The sequence below is a fragment of the Spermophilus citellus genome (genome assembly GCF_964194105.1).
Source record: "Spermophilus citellus genome assembly, chromosome: 16".
NCBI lineage: Eukaryota > Metazoa > Chordata > Mammalia > Rodentia > Sciuridae > Spermophilus > Spermophilus citellus.
Genome location: NC_138196.1, coordinates 54,025,861 through 54,052,263, shown reverse-complemented (window position 1 = coordinate 54,052,263; position 26,403 = coordinate 54,025,861). Strand labels below are relative to the sequence as shown.

The 26,403-nt window shown below is 35.1% G+C and overlaps 1 protein-coding gene across 16 annotated transcripts in view; it reads left to right on the top strand.

Moving 5' to 3' along the window:
- TENM3 (teneurin transmembrane protein 3) overlaps window positions 1-26,403 on the top strand; it is a 606,711-nt gene that overhangs the window by 542,942 nt on the left and 37,366 nt on the right. For 12 of the 16 annotated variants that reach the window (XM_081269536.1, XM_081269542.1, XM_081269537.1 and 9 more), the window contains 6 exons: window positions 1,499-1,642; window positions 6,587-6,836; window positions 7,529-7,549; window positions 15,801-16,033; window positions 17,549-17,703; window positions 18,474-19,348. In XM_081269536.1, the coding sequence (XP_081125662.1) occupies window positions 1,499-1,642; window positions 6,587-6,836; window positions 7,529-7,549; window positions 15,801-16,033; window positions 17,549-17,703; window positions 18,474-19,348 (1,678 nt within the window). The remainder of the gene's footprint in view (window positions 1-1,498; window positions 1,643-6,586; window positions 6,837-7,528; window positions 7,550-15,800; window positions 16,034-17,548; window positions 17,704-18,473; window positions 19,349-26,403) is intronic. The other 4 variants (XM_081269543.1, XM_081269541.1, XM_081269538.1 and 1 more) reach the window with 2 other exon arrangements.

Below are 26,403 nucleotides of genomic sequence, written 5' to 3'. Positions count from 1 at the left end.
TCACTCTCTCTTTAAAAAAAATTAAATTAATTGCAACCTGTGGAAAGTTGATGGATAACCAAATAAGTTGGGAGTAAGGTCATACTAGAAAAGTTATCACTGGTTTATTCCTACTTTAGGAAAAGGAATGTACTCCATATGATGAGAAGGAAAAAAGTGTCAGTTTTTCTGGCTGAAATTATCGCATAGAAGATTAGTCTGAGTGAGATTTCAGGTTATTGTATCCTTTTTATTTATTTTCTTATTGTGTCTCTTCCTGTTTTATTTTCTTCCTTTATTTATTTTTTTTCTTGTTTATTTACCATTCCCCTCACAACCTCTTATATGTAATTTTGTTAGCAATGAGGGTCTCCCTTCATTTCCATGCAATTTCCCTTTTCTCTCCCTTTCCCTCCCATCTCATGTCTCTGTTTAAAGTTAATCTTTTCTTCCTGCTCTTCCTCCCTACTCTGTTCATAGTTGCTCTCATTATATCAAAGAAGACATTTGGTATTTGTTTTTTAGGGATTGGCTAGCTTCACTAAGCATAATCTCCCTAGCTTTCACCCTCCTTTTTATGTTTTCAACCTATAATGTTATTTTTCATGCATCAGTTCATAATGGTATTTAATTGATTATCAAACAAAATTTGTGCTAAGATTATTTCAATCTTTAGACTAGAAGGACCAGTCAGTTCTGTGGAAAGACACTCTTAAAATACCAAGCCACTTATTTCATTGAAGGACTCCACAATGCAATCAAAATTTGACATGTCGAGATATAGCTTCAAGCTCAACTCAGATCATCAGAAACTAAAGGATAACATCATTTTTTCCTGTTAGTTTTTATATGAAAATAAAATAGACATTCTCTTCTGAAATTAATGTGTAATTTGGATTTGAATTAATTCAAATCAGATAGTTGTCACTTCTCCCTTCACTTTATTCTGAATTTTAACATCCATGTTTTACTGTGAACTCTGAAAAGTTTTTCACTTGTGAATTGTTCATATTAATTCACTGCTGGGTTTATTGTTTATTTCTGATATATGTAAATATAATATCATCTATCTATCTTTTTCTATTCTTTTGAACCTCACTGTCTTAAGTATTTTTCATAATTAAATATTCTTGGAAACCAAACAGCTCTAATTATTCAGATAGAAATGTTATTTTTAGTTGTTATCATCGAATCAACATTTGGGACTAACTTATCTGACCTAATTACTTAACCACTTTCCCAATCTGGACTTCATTTTGTGCTGTGAACCCCATGTGAGAGAGTAGTGTGAGGGAGAAAACTCATTTTCTATTAAATCAATAGAAAATAACATTTGGAGATTTTTTTAAAAATCTTTCATATGGTCAAATCTTCTTATATAAAAAATAAACTGCTCATAAATAAGTGGAAATATAGTCTCAGAACACAATTGTGAAAAGGGCATTTTTTCAAAATAATAAAATAAATTACATTTCTGCCTGCAGTTGAGAAGATGAACTGTGATTTGTTTTGATTCCAGTGTCAGTAGGATATGAATATGAGTCGTGTTTGGACCTGACTCTGTGGGAAAAGAGGACTGCCATTTTGCAAGGCTATGAATTAGATGCTTCCAACATGGGCGGCTGGACATTAGATAAGCATCATGTGCTGGATGTTCAGAATGGTAAGATTTTGCTCACAGGTAGTTAATACTAAAGAGATTTTTTTTTAACAGACTGAAAGCCTAAAGTGGAAACTATGTAATATTCTTTTATTGAACTTTAAAATGTTTATGTATTCATCACCACAGTAATTTTCCCATTAGAATGTAAATGACTGACTTTGGTGCTATAATGAAAGGTCTCTATGTGGGAGTCTTCACCACAAATTTTTCTACAGTGCCTAATTCACGTCAGTCAGTGAGTGTGAGCCACAGTATTTTAGAAAGATTTACTAAAAATGAAGGCAGGATAATTTTTTTAAAGTAAATATAAAATTAGAATCCACATGATTTTACCAGAATATTTCTAATGAATTTTTAATTCTTGGTTAATTAATCTACCCTGAGTATCCAGTTTGCTTATTTTTTTTTTCCAGCTCTACTTAGACTGTATTTTTAAAAAAAGAATTCTCCTTCTCAAGGAGGGCCACATGTACTATTACTTGACTTTGTGACTATTAGGGAAAATAAATGAATAATCAGAGAAAAAATTAAGAATCAAAAATATCATTTGTAGCAGAGCCGATAATATGATAAGTGAATAGGCTCTGAAGAAATGTGATTCTGACATCACAAACCAAAAGAGAAACTTCGCTAGCAAAATATGACCAGCTTCCTTCCTCTCATGATAAATATTGTTTATATTAAACAGATTCTGTTGGCTTTATTGTGTTTCTCACATTTTCCCCATATATTTGTCTGCATGTCAGATAATTTAAAGGTGCTTTGCTAGAAAATCAAACCTTAGGGTAACCTGCTTTAGTCTCCAATCCTAAATGATATCAGCTAGTAACTCTCTACTCTCCTTTCACAAATAGCTAGAGGAGGAAATTTCACAGTGTTGGCTAAGTAGTCTACATTTTAACTTTGCAGAGGTCTTTGAAAGATTCAGAATGTTAAGTGGAATATATCATACAAGTACATGTTTACGATAAATGGTCATTAGATTTTTGTTGCTTGGATGTTCATTCCTTTTACAAGTGTTGTATTAGAGAGGATGCATTTTAATTTCCCAAGTATATTTAAATTAAAGTAGTGTCCAGGCTGGTATTTGAAATGATGCTGCCTTACCTCTAAGAGATAGCAATGCTGATATTCATCACATTCCACCATCATTTCTAACCCTCTGCCCCTTCCCTCCCCCTCCCAACCCTTTGCCCTATCTAGAATTCCTCTATTCCTCCTATGCTCCTCCTCCCTACCCCACGATGAGTCAACCTCCTTATATCAGAGAAAACATTTGGCATTTGTTTTGGGGGGATTGCCTAACTTCACTTAGCATTATCTTCTCCAACGCCATCCATTTACCTCCAAATGCCATGATTTTATTCTCTTTTATTGCTGAATATTATTCCATTGTGTATATATGCCACATTTTTTATCCATTCATCTACTGAAGGACATCTTGAAGATATGAATTGGTATGAATATAATTGATATATAACCATAGATATGAAAAAATATGCTCTATATGTGTAATATGAATTGTAATGCATTCTGCTGTCATATATTTTAAAAATCAATAAATTAAAAAAAATTAAATTAAAAAAGAGAGAGCAATACTGAGCAAACCAGTAGCAAGAAAAAAACAAACAAGAAACACTCTTCATACCTTTTCTGTTTTATAGCAGTGTTAAGCCATACTTATTTTCCAGTTGTGTCCTGGACATCAGGATGTTGTCAGTTCCCACCCCAGAAGGCTGGGAGCTGAGCTCGTGACTATTGCAATGTGCAGCACACACATTGGAAAAGTGGTACTCCCAATCAAGGAGGGTGCTCCTTATGTTATCTCAGAGCTTCTCTTGAATTATCAGTGTTGTCTGAAGCAGTGGTAGTTTCAATCTGTTATGTTAGTAACATAAGGCCTAATCGTGGTCTTTCAAAATGCAAGACCATGTACCAACCATGCTAGTAGCTGCTCTTGATTAAATTATTTAAAATCTTATTTCACACAGTTGTACTTATTTCCATATTCCTTTAAAAGTCACAAATAAAACTGGGAGTAACCTCTTTCAATACATGTTAGTTATTATGAGAATATAAGATAAAATTCATAACCAATTAGCAACAGGATTTTACCCATGAAATTATAAACCAGTAGAGGGACAATAAGCAAGGACTCCAGAAAAATCCAAACCTATGTAATTTGCCACTGTTGGGATACTTGACACCCAACATTGTATTCAGGTGGATTCAGAAATGTCTAGATATTCTATGTATGCATGTATAATGTAAATATATATATACACACACATATAGACACACATCTTAAATCAGTCAGAATAATATATTAAAATATCAGGTCAGATGTACAAACTTCACCAAATTCTATATATAAAGTGTTATAAAGTAAATGTTATTTTAAAATGTTAGGTAATGTAAGTCACAGGGTAAACTGATTGTGATTTCGAATTACATCCAAGAACAGTTTGACAAGTAGTGGGTTTCCATAGTGACATGTGTCTAATTTAATAAACAAAGTGATTTATAATCTTGACAAGGTGGGTGAGCTATAGAAATATATTGTGGAAGAAGAGAAGGTAAAAATGTAGACACTGACAGGTGTTTGTGCAGACACCCTGAAACATGGAAATAAATATTCTAATGTTCATCTTTCTATTCTGTCATAATAGAGGAGAATCATGAAGGGCCAATCGTTCAAAGTAATGACTGAATAAATCAGGTGCACAGAGCAGTAGGCTGACTTGTAGGATTCTTCTGATGAAAATTACAGAACTGGCTCTTATAGGAAATTATCCTTCCATAATTGTCAAATAACGTAATCACAGAAAGAAGAATCTTAGGTATCATTAATATATTCTTTGAATATTCAAGGCAAAATGCATTTCATCTCTTGTTATGTTCCAGCCTTATTTAAATTATTTTTTCTTAAATTTGAATAAACCTGTTTTGTCTTTCCTGATTTCTTTATGTAAATTTGCTATGATTATTACATCACCCAAATAGCAAAGCATTAAAAAAGTAATCACAGACTACACCTAAAATTTTCTGAGCTATAAGGGGAACATAATTATTCTGATCACTTCTTCACTTTAAAATTATCCCAAAGTGGAGGAAAAAACACTTCCTCAAGTTTTCTGTTTGTGCTTTGACAGGATTCTTCTTCTAACAGTATATCATCTAAGAAGTATAGTCATTAGCTCTGAGAACAGCTTTGAAACATGGAACATCCAATAAACATAATATATGCAGCTCTAAAGTCAAAGCAGCAGGTGGTTTATACAGATAACAACATATTGAGAAGTGTCTTAAAATATGCATGAAGGGGTTGGGGTTGTGGCTCAATGGCAGAGTGCTTGCCTACCACGTGTGAGGCACTGGATTTTATTCTCAGCACCACATATAAATGAATAAAGCAAAGGTCCATCGACAACTTAAAAAAAGTTTTTTAAATAAAATATGGGTGGAACAGTAGCAGCTGACCATCCAGTCTATATCAGACCAAAATAGAACCATTGATCTATATACACTAGTGGTAAAATGAATAAAGTTAGAATCTCAACTCAAATCTAGTTCCTAACTATGAAAATATTTAATATTCCTTTGGACTTTTTCTCAGATTTTCATTGAAGACCAAAGGAGCAGGCTGGTGTTTTGTCTTTGTGAAATTGTTGGCACTTTCATGCCTTGAAGCAGAATTCACTTTACTGTTTTATTTATTTATTTGTTTACTCATTTATTACTGTGCTGGGGGATTAACCCAGGGCCTCATGTATGCTAGACAAGCACTTTACCACTGACTTATATTCCCAGGCCTTTTTAAAATTTTTGTTTTGGGACATGGTCTTGCTAAATTGCCCAGGCTGCCCTAGAATTTAAGATCCTCTTGCCTCAGCCTCCTGAGTAGCTGGGATTACAGGTGTGCCCCCTCTGCACCCAGCTACAGTTCAATTTAGGTAATAAATTGGACTTCTGGAATCGTTTTGTTATGTTTGACATTTGGAATTTCATGTATGTACATTCTTGTGTAGATAAGAGTGTAAGTAAAATATTCTTTGACAGTACAGTAGAATTTTATTAGGCTCCTATTGTCTGGGGGCGTAACTCAATGGTAGAGTACATGAATAGTATATGCAAAGGCCTGGGTTTAAACCCAGTACCAAAAAAATAAATAAAATCCTCTGTGATAATTAACAATGGTGGGGGGGGCTTTATAAATATTCTCTTTTTTCCATAAAATATTTTAACTTTTTCAAAACCTAATAATAAATTCATAAGAAAGACATTTATATTCCTGGGACACATTTTTATTAATCAGGTTGATATGTAATATTTTCAACATTGATTAACAATTAGGCAAACTTGTTATTCCCTAGAGAACATTATGTAGAACACGGTTCTCAAACTTGGTTGCACATTAAGATCACCTGGAGAGTTTTTTAAAATTTCGATGCTGAGGCTGCACCAGACCAATTAAATCAGAATCTCCTGGGGTATAAACCAGGCATCAGTATTTTTTACAGTTCCCCAGGCAGTTCCAGTGTGTAGCCAAGATTGAGAATTTCTGATGCTAAGAATTTGAGTTTTTAATTTTTCACATTAATCCTTTGTTCCTTTTTAAACCAGACATTTTTTAAGTTCATAGCACATAGCACTTTTAAAAATATATTCTAATATATCCTTTATTGTGTAATATTTTACACTATGTAATTAGTATTCTTTCCAATAGAACTTTATTTTTTATTGATTATTTAAAGCATTACATAGCTCATGATATATCATCTTTCATACATTTGACTCAAATTGTGTTTTGACCAATAGAACTTTAAATAAAAGTTTCCAGTATAAATCTAGAAGGCAATTAATTGTAGTAAGATCTATAACAAACATGTTTACTTTTTATCTTTATTGTTTTTATCATTAAAAAATGCATTTTCTGTCTTCCAGGTATACTGTACAAGGGAAATGGGGAAAATCAGTTTATCTCCCAGCAGCCTCCAGTTGTCAGCAGCATCATGGGCAATGGTCGGAGGCGCAGCATCTCATGCCCAAGTTGCAATGGTCAAGCGGATGGCAATAAGCTATTGGCCCCAGTGGCACTAGCATGTGGAATTGATGGCAGTCTGTATGTAGGTGATTTCAACTATGTTCGGCGAATATTCCCTTCTGGAAATGTAACAAGCGTTTTAGAACTAAGGTATGTCTTTCCTTCATTTGGGATGTTAATTAAATCCAAACATGCCTTTTAAAAAAGACATGAATATGATATACTAATTTATTTGTTTAAACATACCTTCCCAGTGTTTAAAACTATCATACAAAGAAATCATTCTTGGTTAAAGCTAGAAGGACAGTACTTATGTATTTGACTGGAAATGTACAAGAGAATATAGAGTTACATACTATAAAATATCTCACTGATTTCAGTGAATTTTCTGTGCAGTAAAAGGGTAGAACTATGATTTTTGAAATCTGTTTTTCTTTAGAATAGGCCTGTGGTATTCCTCTTTTACTTTACAATAAAATTATTGAAATTAAAGCATAAAATATTTTCCTATGATATCAGGACAGGATAGTAAACGACCTAAGCCAACAGCTTTTTACTAAGTTATTGGATCTTCAAGATGGGTCAATTCATTAGCCATAATGCCAGTAATGCAAGTAGCATGTTGCTGTCTTGTTTTGTTTAATTATCGGAATCAACTTATTCTGTCAGTTATTTTATAAGGCTCAACCTGCAAAAGTCATTTCCAGTGTTATTTCTGCTTAAATTGAGAATTTTCATGCAACTAATTAAAATCTCAGTATTTATCTCATTATATTTTAGAAGGCTTTTCTAACTGTGCTTTTTTTTTTTTTCTTTACCTTTTTTTATCTGCTTCCACCAAGAAATAAAGATTTTAGACATAGGTAAGCATCTTAAAGGTTGTTGCATATTTTCAAATGCCCATTTTACATTTCAATGTGACCCTCTGAAATTGTTTTCTAATAACATATCATCATGAGAGAGGAAACGCAGTATCACAGAACATCTAAGAATTAAAACTGCTTAGGTGAATTCTTATTATATATTACAAATATATCATGTGACATAATTCCAGGAATATTTTCAAGTTGGTTCATAAAATAATTTTGTTACCAAAAATGCTATGATGAATATCTCTGCTTAACAACAACAAGGAATTTCAATTACTGACTTACATAATTCAAGGCATATTGAACAAAACAAAATTTGAGGCACAGTAGGAAAGTTTAAGGAGGCCTATGTAGTTTGACCAAAATCCAGGGTAGGTAATGTTTTCTTGGGCCCAAATCTTGTTCAATTTGAGAGACTCTAAGAAAGGTAATCTAGAAATATTTAACTTTGGCATATTTTTTAAAAGCATGTGAACATGTGACTATATTGCCAGGTCCCCTCAATGGGCTTAGAAGAGATCCATGCCAGTGCATGTGGGTCCTGAAGCTAAATAAGATTTAACTGCTTTTGAAGATTTATCTCTGCAGTTTCTATTCTCCTAATTGGAAGAGTTACTAGATTTAAGAAATGGGGTTTTTGTTGCCACTATTATGAGGAAAAATACATTCTTCAAATAAGGATGAATATAGTTGAACAGATATCTCAGCTCAAAAAGTTTTTCATATTCTGTTTTCTATGTACACTCTGCTGGAAAAGGTACATTAAAGGCTTCTCTGGATACTTTTGACTAAAAAAAAAAAAGGAAAGGAAAAAGCAATGTTTTAAAGTAAAGCTAGCAAAAAGCAAGACAAGTCAGACTTGCTAGATCTAGGTTGGCCATTAAATATCTAATGCTATGATAATCAGATTTAAAAATTAGTGATATTTTATGTTAGGTACTTTAGATGAATAAATCGACATAATCCCATTTAACTATTGTGTAGAGATTGACAACTAACAAATAAAAACCAAAGTCTGACTGAAAGATGTGTAGCTGTTGCGTATCAGCATGACCAGGCATGGTCCCATGACCTTTTCCCAAGATCCCCTATTGATCTTGTACTTTCAGCTAATGGCTCCGTCACATGCTAAGATTAACTCTAAATCTCCTCTGAATACTGAGCATGCAAAGCTCTGCTGTTAGAAACCACAATAGAATATCAAAATTTTTCTGGCCTTGCATTCTTGGTAGCTGTGGAGAAAAGAGGAAAGACAGACAGGTATGCACACCAACTCAGTGTGAAAATGCCGCAGGCAATACAGAAAAAAATATCAAAGGAGCTACCTTTTAACAAGCTGGCCTATTGCATGCCAGGCACTGTGCCAGGTGTTTTATATATGTTGTTGCAGATCTCACAACAATCCTTCAGGGTTACAGATGAGGTAATGGAGGCTCCAGCACATTAGGTAACTTCCCCAAGATGTGCGCTAAGAAATGGGGAGCAAAGATTTGAATTACTCTAAATTATGTTCTCTCCACTGCACCGTACCTCCTGTGTTTACGTTTCCCAATGGCTAGGTTTCTATGGGGTGATTGCCTGGGGATGTAAAAAGATAGACTTATTTTTCAATCATTTACAAGTTACTTAGAGCTATAATCTCTTTCTCTGGAAAAAAAGTTCTCTGAGGTTAGCACAGCATTATTATAACACTTTATGATATAAACTTATTATGTACTAACTCATGGTGTTCGGCAGTGATACTCATTATAATCCCTCTCTCATGATCCATCACTTTTCTCCTCTGTAAATCATCCTAAATAAATTTGGCCATCTGCATTTCCTTTATATGCCATGCATGCAAAGTACTCTGAGTTTTATATTGACATCCATCTGTATTTAAATCAATCAGTGTTAACTGATTGCTTACCATGTGCCAGGCACTATGACAAATAAATAGCAATAGTTTCAGAGTTCTCAGAAACTCACAGTCTAATAGGGGAAATGGTATATATGTAACAGACAAAATAATATTATCAGTATTATTGTTTGATAATTATAAAATTGGCTTTTACATTGGGGGAGGAGAGTGATGACTGGGAGATGTGAGTATGGTAAGGAAGTTTCCTGGAAGGGTTGGTATTTGAGCCAAGTCTAAAAATGAAGTCTGGTTAAATGGAACAGTAAGATGGAAGGACAACCGTGGGGTTGGGGGTAGAACAAATAAAGTTGCTAGGTCTAGGATGAGATGAGCAAGATATTCTGAGAGTAATCAGTTCCATCTGGAAGGAACAGGGGATTCATGTTGGCAATGATGAGAGATACAGATAGAAAGGCAGGTGTAGTTCAGATGGCTCAGGGCTTTGAGTGCTCTAAGGAGTTGCTTTCCTGTGCTACAGGATAATAGACAGTGGGAAACTATTTTAGGGTCTTGATCACGTGGCCTTTTAGGAAGATTAATCTAGTGTCACTATTCAGGAGAACATGAAGATCAATTAGAAACCTGATGCACATGAGATTCTAGGTACCTAAAATAGAAAACCAGCAATGAAGGAAATCAACCAATAAAAAAAAGGAAGACAGAGAATGGAGAGGCTGTACCATATGGATGATTAGAAAGAAGAAGGTGAAGAAAATGGGCAAGGTTTTTGAGCCCAAATCATCAAATAAATGATGATGTCACTGACAAATATAGAGATTCAATTTGCTTAATTAATCTAAGTTGATGTAACAAAATCAACATATTTCAGCTCACTGAAGCATCTTCATTTAGCTTCATATAGTTTAAAAATTTGAAATTACTTTCAGCTATCTTTCCCTATTTGCCTGCCTATGATCATCTACTTTCAACTGGTTAGTAAGATCCTGCCTCTTTATATCCTCACTTCTCTTGGTAGCATAATAGCCGTGAGAGGATTAGGAACGAGTGATATGAAGAAACAGAAACTGAAAAACATGTCTAAATCTATAAAAATGAATGGTATTGTCAGTTGTTAATGATTAAATAAAATAGAAGAATGCATGCTTCTGATCCTCTTACATGTGTGTTATAAACAGTGTCATTAATTTGACTAATGAAAGAAATAATAAAAATATTGAATAAAAATGAAGACATATACTCTTATTATTTTAATAATTCAGAGTATGTTGTTATACCAAATGAATAAGTACTGCCAGGATATTATATAAAATAAAAGTCCTTAGCTACACTTTAATGAATAGACAAAAGTACTACTCAGTCAACATTAGATTTTTCACCTAAATGAAATCCTTTAGAATGCTTTAAAAATGTGTTTCTCTGCCAGGTTCTGTGGTATACACCTGCAATCCCAGATATCTGGGAGGCTAAGCAGGAGAATCACAAGTTCAAGGACAGCTTGGGCAAAGTAGCCAGTCCCTGTCCCAAAATAAAAAAAAAATAAAGAAAAGGCTTGGGGATGTTGCTCAGTAGTAGAGCACCCCTAGGTTCAATCCCCAGTATCAAAAAAATAATAATAATATCAAAGTGTTCCTCTTTGATATTCTAAACATTTTCACATCTTTATACTTACAGTATTATTGTGACAAACTCCTAAATTTTATATCATGCTTATACCAATTCCATAAAATTCCAAAATAAAAAGCTTAAAATTACTTAATTAATATCATCCAAGGGGCATTTAAACTTGTAGGACTAAAAATCAACTTTGTGAATTTTATATTACCAATTAAAGGATCAAAGAAATGTCAATCAAGAGCCTATGAATTTGAATCAATTAGAGTTTAGACACAAAGTTGTCAAAACTTGATTCAAAACTCCTTGTTGACACTATTTAAAAATCAAGCAACCACGGAAATTCCATATCCCAAATCCCTTTTTTGACTGTTTGCAATAAGCTAAACAGTCTTTTGGTTACCATAAATAGTCAGTTTTGCTTTTATACATAAATATAATTTGTTATGCATCTTCAGATACTTTATGTGCTAAGGGCTATGGCACCATTTCCAGCTGAAAAGATAAAAGTGCTAATAACGTCTATTCTATGGCTTGTTCTTTGCGAATATTTCTCCAGTCTAAGTCGACTGAATTATGACAAAATAAATGAGCATATCCAGCCTGCGCTTGCCACTGGATCTGTGTCTAATTGAATAAAACTGCAGAGAAGATGGCTTGATAATTGTGGTGGTCTAGGCAATTCAGGATGAGTTAAGAATCAAGGTGCAATATAGGAAAGCTTCTTAACTTGATCTGTTTCTTTGGTTTTGCTGCTATTAGTCAAAAATGTAATGTTATTTTAAACTCTTCTGAAGTGGCAATATCTCAGTCAATCATACAAGAATACTCTGTGTTCCTACTGCTGAACAAAGATTTCCCAAAACCATGCATTTTGTAGATCCCTGCATTCCTGCTCCCCGCTGCACTGTCTTTAGTCATTGTAACCCGCATCCTCATACCAGATGTATTACTGCTCAAAAAACTCACTACTCATTTGTACCAACACACTAGCCTCTTAGTGCTCTTCAGGATATTGTAAAGCAAGCACCAGCTCACCCTGTCAGGAAACTCACTGTGCTTAAACTCAGATGACCTTGAATCCCAGTCCTATTGAATATGTGATTCAGAGATCTTCTGCCACCAATTTCCAAATGCACCACTTTTTTTCTTTTAATACTGCAGTACTGATCCTTCTTCTCACTTAGGAGAGGCCAGTGTCTAAGAAGCATAGGGGATTTATCCAGTCCTCATTTCCTACCATTCTGTGGGGAACATTTCCAGAGGCTAATAATTCTCATCTTGGGGTCCATATGCTTCTCCACATTTGTTCTTCTGGACAACAGAATTGTCCGCCCAATTAGAATTTTCGTTTGGCAGACATTTTTAAAACCATGGATATATGTTGCTTGATTCAGAACTATGTCTTTATGGAAGTGAATGTGTCAAGACAGGAAACAAGCAGATGTTCCCTGGATGTTCCAGACGTTCTCTTATCATGACCCCATAAAATAAAACCAGTACTAAGAAAACAGCTTATGATTGAATGTCCAGTGGTTTTGTGCCAGAAATCTCCTACCCTGGTTTGTCACCCAAGCAGCCACCTCAAAAATCTGGTTTGTTGGCTCTCAAAATGAAGGATATCATTATTACTCTTGAAACAACTTAAGATGGATTGTGTGTGTGTGTGTGTGTGTGTGTGTGTGTGTGTGTGTGTGTTTGCTGGGGATTGAACCCAAGGCCTTGTATATGCCAGGCAAGTGTCTCATCACTGAGCAGGACCCCTAGCTTTTGCATTTTTTATCTTGAGACAGGGTCTTGCAAAGTTGCCCAGACTAGCTGATCCTCCTGCCTCAGCCTCCCAAGTAGCTGGGATTACAGGTGTGTACCACTGTGCTCCAGCTACAGTGGATATTTTAAGATTAGCTTGCTTTATTTTAGGATATTATAAAAGCAGAAATAAGGAAACAAATTTGAACCTATCCAAGTTCAGGTAATTTTTTTTCTTTTTTAAATTTTTTTCATAAAGCAAGCCATCCTTTAGTTGACAATAATTATGGCATTCACATATTTTGTAGTTATGAGGCAACAGACTCATAACTCATGTAAGAGAAGACAGGGCTAAAGCAAATATTAAGAATAGCTAATTCTTACTGAGTATATATAATGGGCTAGATTCTCTTTTAAGGATTTTACATGTATTTCTTGAGATCCTCTCAACATTCTATGAAATATCTATTCTTATCATCACCATCACAGATAAGGAATCTGAGGCACAGGTAAGTTAGGTAGCTTACCCAGAGTCACACATTTAGTAAATGATGAAGCTGGGATTCAAACCTGGGTGATCTGGTTCAGAGCTCATGCCCACAGACGTACAACTGGTAAGGGAGAAAAAAGTCATAACCAACTATTTTAACATAAAATCAGGGAGATAGAAAAGACTAGCGAAGTCTCTCCAATGGCATGTCTTTCAAAATAGACCTAACTTGACTGAACTGAAAACTCTGTTTCTACCTAAATATCTAGCTTGTCAGTATTAGACTGTTGGTAGAAATGCACAAACATGCCCACACACAACTATAACTTTGCTCTGAATGGTATATTGATACGAACTTGTTGCTTCACTACAAAGTAATAAATCACCATATATGTATTGCTGCATTTCAGTTTTTAGGCATCAGCTTAAGAAAATGATGCCTGAGCAGGACCCCTAGCCTTTGAGACAGGGTCTTGCTAAGTTGCATGGCAAGTTGATCATTTGATGTCACCCAGTAGTTCTGAAATATTTTTATTCCATAACAACTTGCATCTTTTTATGAATTCTTCAAATCACTTTTTGCCCTTTTACACATATTTACACACTCAAGACTTATTGCAGTAATGTGTCTCTTGTTGCTAAAAGATATTAAAGTCTGTAAAGGAAACCAAAAACCTGAAAGTGTTCAGACCTGTATATAACTTGTGTACACCATTATCACAACCACAGAGTCCTGTAGAGCTCCAAGAGGCCTTTACAGACTATGGGATCTGCTGCCCTCCTCTACCACTGGGAGAAAAAATAGTGCAAACTATAACCTGTTACAGACTCTCTTATAATAGTAATAAAGTCCATATGTTCAATGCTTAAAAGGAAGAGCATTAAAGTAGTGAGAATTGTTTTATTAGAACATAACCTCATTAGTAATGCTAAAACTGCTATACCACTATTAGAATTAAAATTCATGTAATGTTATGTTTATACATATTTTAGATGTTCACATATAAAATAAAATAAGCATATCACTTTGTAGGTCTGTCTGACTGTGGAAAGAAGGAGAGAGGGAGAGAAAGAGATGGAGAAGAATAAGATGAGAGTGAATTAGTAATACCAAGCTTGTCAAAAAAAAGTTAAATGGGGGGCTGGGGCTATAGCTCAGTTGCAGAGCACTGGGTTCAATCCTCAGCACCGCATAAAAATAAACAAATAAAATGAAGGCATTCAGTCCATCTACAACTACAAAAAAAAATTTTTTTAAACAATACATGGGATCCAGTAGATTCCCCTCAATCAGTTGACATTTTTATTGTTACCAAATCATTTAACCTATTTTTACTGTTTTTTTCCAGAAGTCAGTATTTACACATGGCACAAAATTCCATTATTTATTTTATTTTTTAATTTTATTTATTTATGTGTTTATTTTTTCGCAGTACTTGGGATTGAATCCATGGGCACTCTACCACTAAGCTACATCCCCAGTCTTTTTTTATTATTATTATTTTTTATTTTGTGACAGGGTCTTGTTAAGTTGCTGAGGCTGGCCTGAAACTTACGATCTCCCTGCCTGAGCCTCCTGAATCTCTGGGATTAAAGACATGTGCCATTGTGCCCAGCATATTAATTCTTAAGGCTAAGTTGTTGAGTGTTTGTAAGGAGATTAACTATTAAGTTCCAGATACATATCCTAATTTATCCATTCCTTGATAATATTGGTCATATAACTTTTTACAGGTAATGAGACATAAAATTTTTTGCATTTGCATTGCTTTATATTTATAAAATTGAGGCATTACATTTTGTGAACAAATGTGTGTACCTTACCAAATTCATAGACAGTTTGTGAAGCAGCTCAGCTTCCAGACTTCAGAAATGAAACTGATGGATGGAGCAGTCTGAAACTGCCTTCTCTGTTTCAGTGATCTCATGTTACTAGGTAACCCCCTACCTCTGGACAGGCATAACTGCATGAGATTGCTTTTCTGGATTATGATGGAGCAACCAATATGGACACAATGCTTTCTTTCTCAGGGAATGGTATTCAGTTTGATTTGGTTTTGTAGCAAGAAGAAAAAGGGTAATGCCCAATGATGAGATATGAGTGAAATTGGTAGTATGCTATACTGCCCTGGAGAATATGTTAGAAGTACCCTGCCCCTGGAATAAGCTTCATGTCTATCACTTAGGGACAGTTTACTAGTGGCCTTGCATTGAGCCAAAATAGATGTAGACAACTTGCTTCTTTGTTTTAGACCAGAAGCACATTGCAGCTAATGGTAATTATTTTTAAGAATGGTTGTTAATAAATTGAATCCTCAGCATCAAGCCAGGAAGGGAAACAATAATGTCAAAGAACCGCTGCCTGGGATCACATTGACCCAAATCATTGTTGAATATACTGTTTATTTTCCAATCTTTGATAATACATTCCAGTTTATAATCAGCTTCTCATGTTCTATTTTATTGTGCTTTTAATTCCCCATGTGTAGTAGGAGTAACTCTCTTGTGATGTTTATGTATGATCCTTTTTACAGCAGCAACCCAGCTCACAGATACTACCTGGCAACTGATCCAGTCACTGGAGATTTGTACGTTTCTGACACTAACACCCGCAGAATTTATCGCCCAAAGTCACTTACAGGAGCAAAAGACTTGACTAAAAATGCTGAAGTAGTTGCAGGAACAGGGGAGCAGTGCCTTCCATTTGACGAAGCCAGGTGTGGGGATGGAGGGAAGGCTGTGGAAGCAACACTCATGAGTCCCAAAGGTACTGGCAGTTATCAATTTGAGGATTTCTTTTTATTAAAAAAAAAAGTGAAAAATCCAGTTAGTGCCTGATTGTGTTTAATGCTGAGTCTAACATTTTACCTTTTACTGTGTTCTAGAAAGCTGTTTCACATCTAGTGTTTTTAAAAAAACGTTTAGTGTGAAACTGCTCGAGTCCTAAGTTGATTTTACAGTAAATATTAGGTTCTTGGCATTTTCTTTTTAATCATCAGACCATTTTTTCAACTTTTCAAAGAACGAAGCAACTATTCTATATTATTCAGGTCACATCCTGTTAAACTTCAAGGGAGTGTCCAAATTCTTTGTCCTGGAATTTCTTTGTCATGAATGAGTCCCAGGCTTCTTTAAAACCATCACTAAGCAACCCTATTAGCTCTCGCCCACTTCTGAGCTGTTAAACTTTTGTTTCTATGCCATGGGAAAAAACACGCTTGCCCTGAGGAATTTTGGGAGGTAACAGAGACAAAAATTCTATGTGATGAAGGCTTTTGAGCCAGTCAGGATTGACTCCTTGTATTATGCCATTCATTACAATGTTTTTCTGGTTTGGGGGCCTTATATTTTTTTCATGATAGCTAGTGACTATTATGTGAACAAGGACTGGAAAAAAGTACTTCTTGTACTGAATTATTCATAATAGCAAATTTCTTTGTAACAAGGTCATAAAAACACTAACCTTGGCTTAGATCTACTTTTGTTAAAAGAATATCATTACTATACATTGACTATCACAGAATTTGAACCTGTTTCTATAATTTACAAACTACAAGGTTACTATAAACATTATAAGTTTATACTTTATACATACAGGTACTATATATATGATTCATGTACTCACTGGATATTCTTACAAATTTGGACTTTTTCTTTATTGCATTTTAAATTTATTTCTATTGTAAATGCCTATGTTGGATTTCTGTGTGTGTGTGTGTGCATTGCCTTCTTTTGTTGTTGTTTTTATTGTTTTGTTGGATTTTGGGGTTTGTTTGTTTGTACTGGGAATTGAACCCAGGGCCTCACTCATGCTAGGCAAGCACTCTACCACTGAGCTACATTCTCTGCTCTTTTATTTATTTGTGTGTTTCTGTGTATGTGTGTTTATTAGTACATTATACGTATACATAATATTTGGGTTCATTTTGGCATAATTTTACAAACATGGATTATAATTTGCTTCAATTCAGTCCCCAGTATATTCCTTTTCCCTTCCCTCCTCCCTCTCCCTGTTCCATATCCTCTATTCTACTGTTCTTCCTTTATTGATAGATTTTTTTTTAATCACCAAACAATTCTATATACATATATGAATATACCATAATGAATTTCACCTTTATGTATATCTATTTTTAATGCTTTTGCAATTGACCGTCTTACTTGCTACCTATCACCCCTATTAACACTGGGATTAAATGTTGAGTTTAGTGATGGACCTAAGAGTTTAATCAAAATTAATTCCTTTTCAAAAATGAGTAACTCTTACTTCTCTTGTATAAAGGAATGGCAGTTGATAAGAATGGATTAATCTACTTTGTTGATGGAACCATGATTAGGAAAGTTGATCAAAATGGAATCATATCAACTCTCCTGGGCTCTAACGATCTGACCTCAGCCAGACCTTTAACTTGTGACACTAGCATGCACATCAGCCAGGTAACTAAAATGTCATGCTGAATTTTCTTCTATGTGAGTTGATTTTCTGTGTCAGTAAGCTGTGATGATGCCAAATTAAACTGCATATATCATGTGTGGCAATAGTTATGATAAAACTGTTCCATTTAAATGTATCTAAGGAGCTAATAAAAAGTTATTTTTTCTATAATTCTTCATTTGATGAATTCAGTGAAATACAGAACAATTATCACAAAGAAATGCTAAGCATTTGTAATAAAATACCAGTAAAGTAGCAGCATGCAGATATTCCAAAAAGAACAAAACAGCTTAAATCTCTAATCTTTTGATTGCATGGGATTCTTGAGTAATAGAGAAAACCCATTATGATTAGTCCCAAGGGACTTATATTTAGACTTAGGAACTTCATTCTTGGCCTGATTGAAAACACAATGGAATACTAATGTATTCATAACCTAGAAAGCCCTGACATTTGGCAGTTAGTATTGCTATAAGGAACATATGTGTTCATATCTCAGCAATATCTGTTGACTCACTACACAGAAGTTTATTTGCCATTTGGCTCCAACTAGCAAATCTTTCAGTGTGTTGCATTTTTAAATAAAATGCTATTTCTTGCATTTGTTTCCACTCAAAAATTTTAGGTTTATTTTACTATGGCTATTGAAAAAACAATTTTACAACAGTTTATCAAATTAAGGTTAATTTCCCTGAATGGTCTAATTTACTCTTCTGGCAAATTAACTGTGGTGCAGTAACTGACTAACCAGACCATTTCTTTCTTTATTAAGGTTCGTCTGGAATGGCCCACTGACCTAGCCATTAACCCCATGGATAACTCCATTTATGTCCTGGATAATAATGTAGTTTTACAGATCACTGAAAATCGTCAAGTTCGCATTGCTGCTGGACGGCCCATGCACTGTCAGGTTCCTGGAGTGGAGTATCCTGTGGGGAAGCATGCAGTTCAGACGACACTGGAATCAGCCACTGCCATTGCTGTGTCCTATAGTGGGGTCCTGTACATTACAGAAACAGATGAAAAGAAAATTAACCGAATAAGGCAGGTCACAACAGATGGGGAAATCTCCTTAGTGGCTGGAATACCTTCAGAGTGTGACTGCAAAAATGATGCCAACTGTGACTGTTATCAGAGTGGAGATGGCTATGCCAAAGATGCCAAACTTAACGCTCCATCCTCCCTAGCCGCTTCTCCAGATGGTACACTGTATATTGCAGACCTAGGAAATATTCGGATCCGGGCTGTGTCGAAGAACAAGCCTTTACTTAACTCCATGAACTTTTATGAAGTTGCCTCTCCAACTGATCAAGAACTCTACATCTTTGACATCAATGGTACCCACCAGTATACTGTAAGTTTAGTCACTGGTGATTACCTGTACAACTTTAGCTACAGCAATGACAATGACATTACTGCTGTGACAGACAGCAATGGCAATACCCTCAGAATTCGACGGGATCCAAATCGGATGCCTGTTCGGGTGGTGTCTCCAGATAACCAAGTGATATGGTTGACAATAGGAACAAATGGGTGTTTGAAGAGCATGACTGCACAAGGACTAGAATTGGTTTTGTTTACTTACCATGGCAATAGTGGACTTTTAGCCACTAAAAGTGATGAAACCGGATGGACAACGTTTTTTGAGTAAGTATTGAAAATCCTATTCTGATTATAAAATACTATGATATAATGATGTAATCTATAATAATAACAATATAATGTTAAGGGCCAGAGGGACCCATGTTCTTGAGGGCTTTGAGCTTCTATAATTTTTTGGATCCCTCTTTCAGAAAAAGAGGACAAAATTAGATGAGATACAAAATTAGATGCAGAGCCTTGAAAGGGATCCACACAATTGAGGAGGCCCAAAGATCAAGTTTCATGTAGCTTGATGGTAAATTTACCTCTCCTTAGGGATTAACAGTTTGCTTCAGTATATTAGCAGCAAACCTTTCAGAAACAAACCACAGCTTTGGTTTTAGGCATAAATCCTTTGGGTTTGAATTTGCCCACTTGATAAAGCTGAGTTGGGAATTTTCATTGAAGGAAAACTTTAAAATAATTTAAAATGAACTTCACTGATTATATCAGTACTATAGTGTTATGCTCATCAAAAGGAAGGACCTAACTTTTCATAATCAGTTATTATAGAAGCTAAACTGCACTTAAACGAGCCTTACAACTAAATTCAAATCAGGAATGCTTGTCGCCATCTGAAAATGTATGAAAAGGTTGGAGACCTATTTAGCCAGGGGATTCTACTAAGTATGTAGAACAGTGGCCTAAGCAATATGTCATCCAAATAGTCACATTTTGTGAGGTCAGTAAGAGTGAAATCAAAATTAGTCATTGTATATTTTATGGCGTGTGTACTTTGCAGTGAGTGCGTGTGTAAAATAATTTTCGATTGCATGTTCACTTGACTAACATTGCACAAACCACGAGGGGAAATTAGATGTACAGAGATGGCATATTGACAAATGCAAAATAATCCTTGGAATGAATATTGAGGTCCTTAGTGGGATTTTTACAATGATATGCTGAAGTAAAAATATTTTCTCTAAGAGCACACCTCTAAAATTATAATAAAAGTAGGAAAAGTGATTCAATATACAAATATTTTCTGTACAACTTCTCTGGAATGGTTCTTATACATAAAGCCCAGTTCTCCTGTAGCTTGAATTGCTTTTCTTTTTTGACAGATTCCCTTTTAATAAAATGAATGTTACCCAGCAGCATGATTTTGTCAGAGGAACAAACCTTTTCAATTGAATTGCATTAAAATTCTGTTCTTAACATTCCTTTTGCTCATTTTAGGATCGCAATAGGAAAGGAATAAATTGGAAGTTAATGGAAAGCACTTCCTTTGCACTGCTTTCAAAGTGATAGCAGGCTACGTTGCCAAAGAGGCGAAAATGAGCATAGAAAAAGTGCTACCATCACATGAGACTGGCCAGGAGAGCTGCTCTGATTATAAGATCCTCAGGAAATGATGGTGGCATGGGTAGGGTTTCACTTAAGTTGAAAGCAGGAAGAAAAAATAGAGATATGTAAGTTTTTGGTACAGTCTAGGACTCTGTGGGCCATTTTTGAATGTGTCCTTATTTGTTCCAGGAATTGACACTGCACAGAAGTTCATTATATGTATTACTGCTGACACGTGAATTTCTCACAGCAGACAGGATGATTTACTTAGGACCTACAAATGTAATCAAGCTAGGAAAGTTAGAGAAAGAGGTACACTTCCTTGGTGGAGTTGACCTGGGAAAGTTTAAGCAAATTTGGATTTTTACTGCTTTTTACATGATAGTACACAAAGAAGACATATTTCTCTATTTAAAAAAATCTTCTGAGAATTTCAGTCATAGTCAGTAATCAGTAGATGGCTTACAGTAGGGGTTGATTGGCAAGCCAATCTTGTGAATATAATGGGAAAGCAATGTTTCAAAGATGAAGTTTTTAATTAATCAAAATACCTCCTAATCATGTTTTCACAAACTCATTACACATCATATTTCAAGTATATCTATTAAATGGAATAGCTAGATAAATTACAGGAAAAAATAATTATAAAGATATAATTTAAAGATTTCTAAGAACTGTATATTCATTTTGTAAAAGTGCATGAAACTACAGCAGTTAAGCTAAGGAATTTAGAATTATCATGTCAGAATGATAAATGGTCCTTTTTTGTTGTTGTTGTTGTTATTTCATACATTATTACAATGCTTGTTCCATGAAAGAGCAAGGGCCCACTTATTCTAAGGGTCAGAAACATTGAAACACATGCAAAGGTAAGTGCACAAAAGAAAGGGATGTGTCCTTGTGGGCAGGACTTCCAGAAGCCTGCTCTATATTCTCACACAGCAACAGGTTTTGTCTGTACATTTTGAGGCTGTAGGTGGGCAGACTGAACCTGCTTCTCCTCATCAGAGCCATGGCCACAGAGTTTCCAGTTACTGTATCCTGACTTGGACCCATCACTGATGTGAACATCCTGATTGGGTAGTGGGACCTCTAAATCCCTGTCAGGCTTGCTTTGTTGTAGTTACTGGTGAGCTGGCAGGCTCCCAGAATATAGCCTGTCTCTGTAATGTTTCCCTTCATATTTTTGTAGTATGGTGTGTCTAATTTAGACTTATATAGGCACTTGGTAAGTCCATGAAGTATTTGAGAGGTTTGATAACAGCTAGAGTTTCACCAAAACATAAGGAGATTGAGCTCATTCTCTTTTAAACCATCTTTGGTAGGAATTATAGCAATTGTTTTATTGGCAACTGATAGGAACCTCAATTTGGGAATCAGATTTTCTTTTCCCCAGATTCAACAATAAAATATTTTAGCTGCATTTGCTTGGAAAATGTTTTCAGTTTTACTCCTGGAGGCCATATTTCTGAATAAAGTGTCATCAATATGAAATATTTTCTTGGGGGAGGAGGTTTAATTATTTGAATAACAAGATCAACTGAGGAAGTTTCCATTTTATAAAGAAAAAGAAAGTGAGCAAATATGTAATATTGGATAAAAAGAGGTTGTGAAAAAAAATCATGGTTCCTAATTGAAAAACACCTGTTTTCTATGACTTTCCCCACAGCAGTCCCTTGAGCTGATAGGTGCTTTGTAATCATCTTTCTGTATAAGTACCTTGCTCAGAGAAATTAAACTTTTCCATAGAAATTCCCACTTCTGTGTGAGCTTTCTAGCTAGCCTAGTACCTAAAAAGCTTTGAGATTAAAGCTTTCAGAGGATAGAAACAGATGGAAGAAGACCTCGAATTAAGGAATTTGCCTGCTGATAAAAATAGAATTGCCATAATTCCTGCCAAATAAATTTTTAGAAAGAATAGCTCAAACTACTTACTTTACATGTTTCTGTTTTTAATTAATTATTATTAATTAGTTAATTAATTAGTAAAACCTTAGTGTACCATTTGCATGCTGTTCATAGAGTACAAAAGGAAATCAAAAAGTATTTTATAAAATGCAAACTATTTCATCATTTTTGTGACTCCCACAACTCCTGGAATGTTACAGTGCACATAGGACCCTCCCAATAGCTTTTAATAAAAAATTGGAGGGATAAGCCAAATAAGTAGATAGGTGAGTACTTATTTACAGAGAAATATCTGATAAAGCTTCAGCTCTTGCCAAGGCACCACTGAAAGAATATTATATAAACATTCTTTTGCTCTCTGAGATAGTTCAGACCTCTACACTAATAGTTAATGCCAAAAATATTAACACTTCCCACTTCCGTGGTTGATCTTTTAATAGACTTACCCAATATTACAGGTTAGTCACCTTTTTCTTTATAAACTAAGAACTTCCTCAGTTGATCTTGTATTCAAATATTTAACCCTGCACCCAGAAATAATTCATATTGATGGCACTTTATTTAGAAATATTGGTCTTAATGAGTAAAAGAGAAAACATTTCCCATGCAAATTCAGTTAAAGTATTTTACTGTTGTACCTGGGAAAAGAAAACCTGATTCCCAGTGTAAGGTTCTTATCAATCACCAATAAAATAGGCAGGTGATTCTTCGGGCTACAGAGATGACTTCTTCAGCAGGAGAACCTTCATTTCAAAAACTAAATTTGGCAATAATTTCTTTCAATGTTACTTAGAATTATTGTGTCCTATCATTATTCATTAGAGAAATTACTGATATTTTTAGACATGGTGTAAGAGGAAGAATACAGTAGGTGTCAGATGATTTGTAACTACATTCTGAAATCACTGAAACTAATACATCTCATGAGCTGAAAATTTTTATTACTGATTGTCTCTGACCTTCTCTTCCATTGACTTACTGAACAGTAGAAAGGAGGTCCAATTAGCTAAGGTGGTCCCTTTGTGTGGCAACACTGTGATAGCCTAGTTAAGGGTGTTAGTGTTGGGCTCTGTTCCATTCTGCTTTTCATACCACTTAAAACCAATTGCCACCATTATGATTCCTTATCTAAAAATAATTCCAAAGAAACCAAAAAGATCTCACCTGCTACAAATTTATTATTTAAAAAGTTCATACCCAAAATGAAACCACAGTTCTTACACTTGAATGCACACAAAAGCAAATCCAGTGTATTGAATTGAGCAATAGAATAAATTATTTACCAGTAAATGGCATTTCACAGTACTCTGCTTGCTTACCCACATAAAATACAAACCATCTGGGCATATCTGGAGGCTCTTCTGTCTGGTTAAAGACGACAACATGAGAAAAAAGCTATGAATTCTGGCTGATATGTACAGGCACACCAGCAGGTTAGTGGCAATTTTTCTGTCTTGGGACTTTGAATATTTGGAGCCTGGTATTTGTGGAGCTGACTCTGTGATCTTCTGTGAGCTATATTCAGATTCACAGAGCAAATAAATGAGTTTCAACTTTTACCCATTTATGTAGGTATATATGGGTCTCTAGCTTCTCATTTGGGTGCTTTATTGTCCCTCGTTCAAGCTTTGCAATTTCAGAATGAGCTTCTGAACCATTTCTTTATAATGAACTTAACTCTGTGCCCATGGCAAACCCGACTCCCACCAGCATCCATTCTGATACCCCAGGAGATGGGAAAAGGACCTCAAAGGAAGAAAGAGAGGCAGAGTAAATAGTAGCTGTGCTACCCTACTCCTAGGACACGTTCACATTCAAAACAGTGTACAGAAAACACAGGTAAGGTAGGAAAACTCACTAGACATTATTCTAAATTAGAAGAGATGTGTCCATTCTTGTTGACACTGAATCATGCTTAAATAGCCCAACACCTCTGCCATGCTGCGTTTCCTTCCCTATGGAGCTACTCATGTTAAAAGAGCTATGCAGGGAGCTTCCACAGGGCAAAACTGAGACCATAACCTCTCCTTTGAAAAGCACCTGACATCCAACCCTAAAAACTCAAACACTGAAACCATGAGTCATTGTTCTTTCTGTCAAAAAACTGCATTAAAAACTAAGCCCCCATTTTATAAATATGTAGCTAAAAATGGCACTCAGTCACCTCCTTTTTTTCCTTGTTCTTTTTCTTTCTTTATGAAAGAAAACATTTAGGAAATTAGCAATGATCCGTAAGAGATTTTTTTCAACAGATCACATAAAATCCTGGGGAAATTCTAAGGTTGATTTCTATTTTTTGATATTTTGTTTAATTGTTTAATAATTTTGCTTTAAATTTTTAACCAGTGTGTGTATTCCCAGAGACATCAGTGAAAAATGTTCAGGCAATCGAATAAAGTAGCTGCCATACGTTTCAAACATTAACCCAAGTACTATTAAGGCCATATTTTTATTAGTATTGATTTATTCCAAGTCCCTTCTGCATTGTAATTTTTAAAAATAGTAAGTTTTGTCCAGGTTTCTGAGGAGAAAAGGAAGTGGGCAAATTGTATATTATTCAGATTACTTGAAAAATCCCAGAAGAAAAAGAAAAACAGATAAGCAGATTTTCTCCATATATCAGCTGTGTCCTTGAAATGTATCAATAATTGCAAGGCTACATTAACTCTTTCATTGTGTTGTGTTTCACAAATTAATGTTCTAGACGTGCTAAATTGCTCCATAATGGTTCAAAAGTGAGTAAATGCAGCTTTCAAGTGTCACATTCCCTCTTTAAACTAATTATGTAATTGTCTAAATTAGATAAATCCTCTGATAGCCTCCTGTCTATATCACCAGCTTCCCTTCCAAAGTGATTATCAAGTGATTTATCCTAAGACTAAGTTATATACATTAGCCACTTTAATAAATAGTTTGAGAAGAAAGCAAGAAATCTACACCATGACAACCAGCACAAGAGAACTTCCTCTCTCTCTCTCTCTCTCTCTATATATATATATATAGATATAGATATAGATATATATATATATATATATATATATATATATTGACAGAACTAAACACTGACAATTGAGCATTTTATAGGGACTGTAAAGCATCTCCAGCTCATTCCTAGGAGAGCAAAATGAAAGCCCAGGCAGCTCTCACTCCTGCTACCCTAACTCCTCTGCCTCCTCTCACTCCTGCTACCCTAACTCCTCTGCCTTCAGGGGATGTTCCACACAAAGATAACCCTTTCTCAGATTTCCAGGTACAGGAGTGATTTCTGAATGTCTGGAAGGGGAAGATGCCAGCCTAGTATGGACACTGCACTTCGCTTCTGGATCATCTCCCAGTTGGGAAAGGCAGTCAGAAAGGAGATAGAGTAGCTGGGGGCACTGTCCACATGCTGCCAGTCACTGTAACTCCTCCCTTAGCAGCCCTCCATCCATCACTACCATCATCTCTCATAAACCCACCCACTCACACCCTTCCAAACAGATTTCCTAGACCTCAGGTTCATCCCAGAGTTTAGTGAATCTATGATTCTGAAAGTGATACCCCCCCCCCCAAAAAAATCTGAGAAATATTGATGTAAAGAAATGCCCACTTTGTGACTCTACCCAAAAAGTAGGTTTTGCCCCCTAAATGTATGTTAAGAGTGTAAGTCTGACATAAATTAACATTTTTCCCATCTCTGGGTCTTTTAATTTTGAAAGAAAAATCTATAAAATCAAAGGCCAAAAACTAGTCTATTTAAGGGAAGTAGTTAATCAATTAGTTGAAGCATTTAATGAATGTAAATCAAGCATCAGCTGGAAGAAAGACAGCCTATTTCAAATTCTGGGGAATAAAACTAGAAGGAAGTCCTTTACTCACAGAAAATG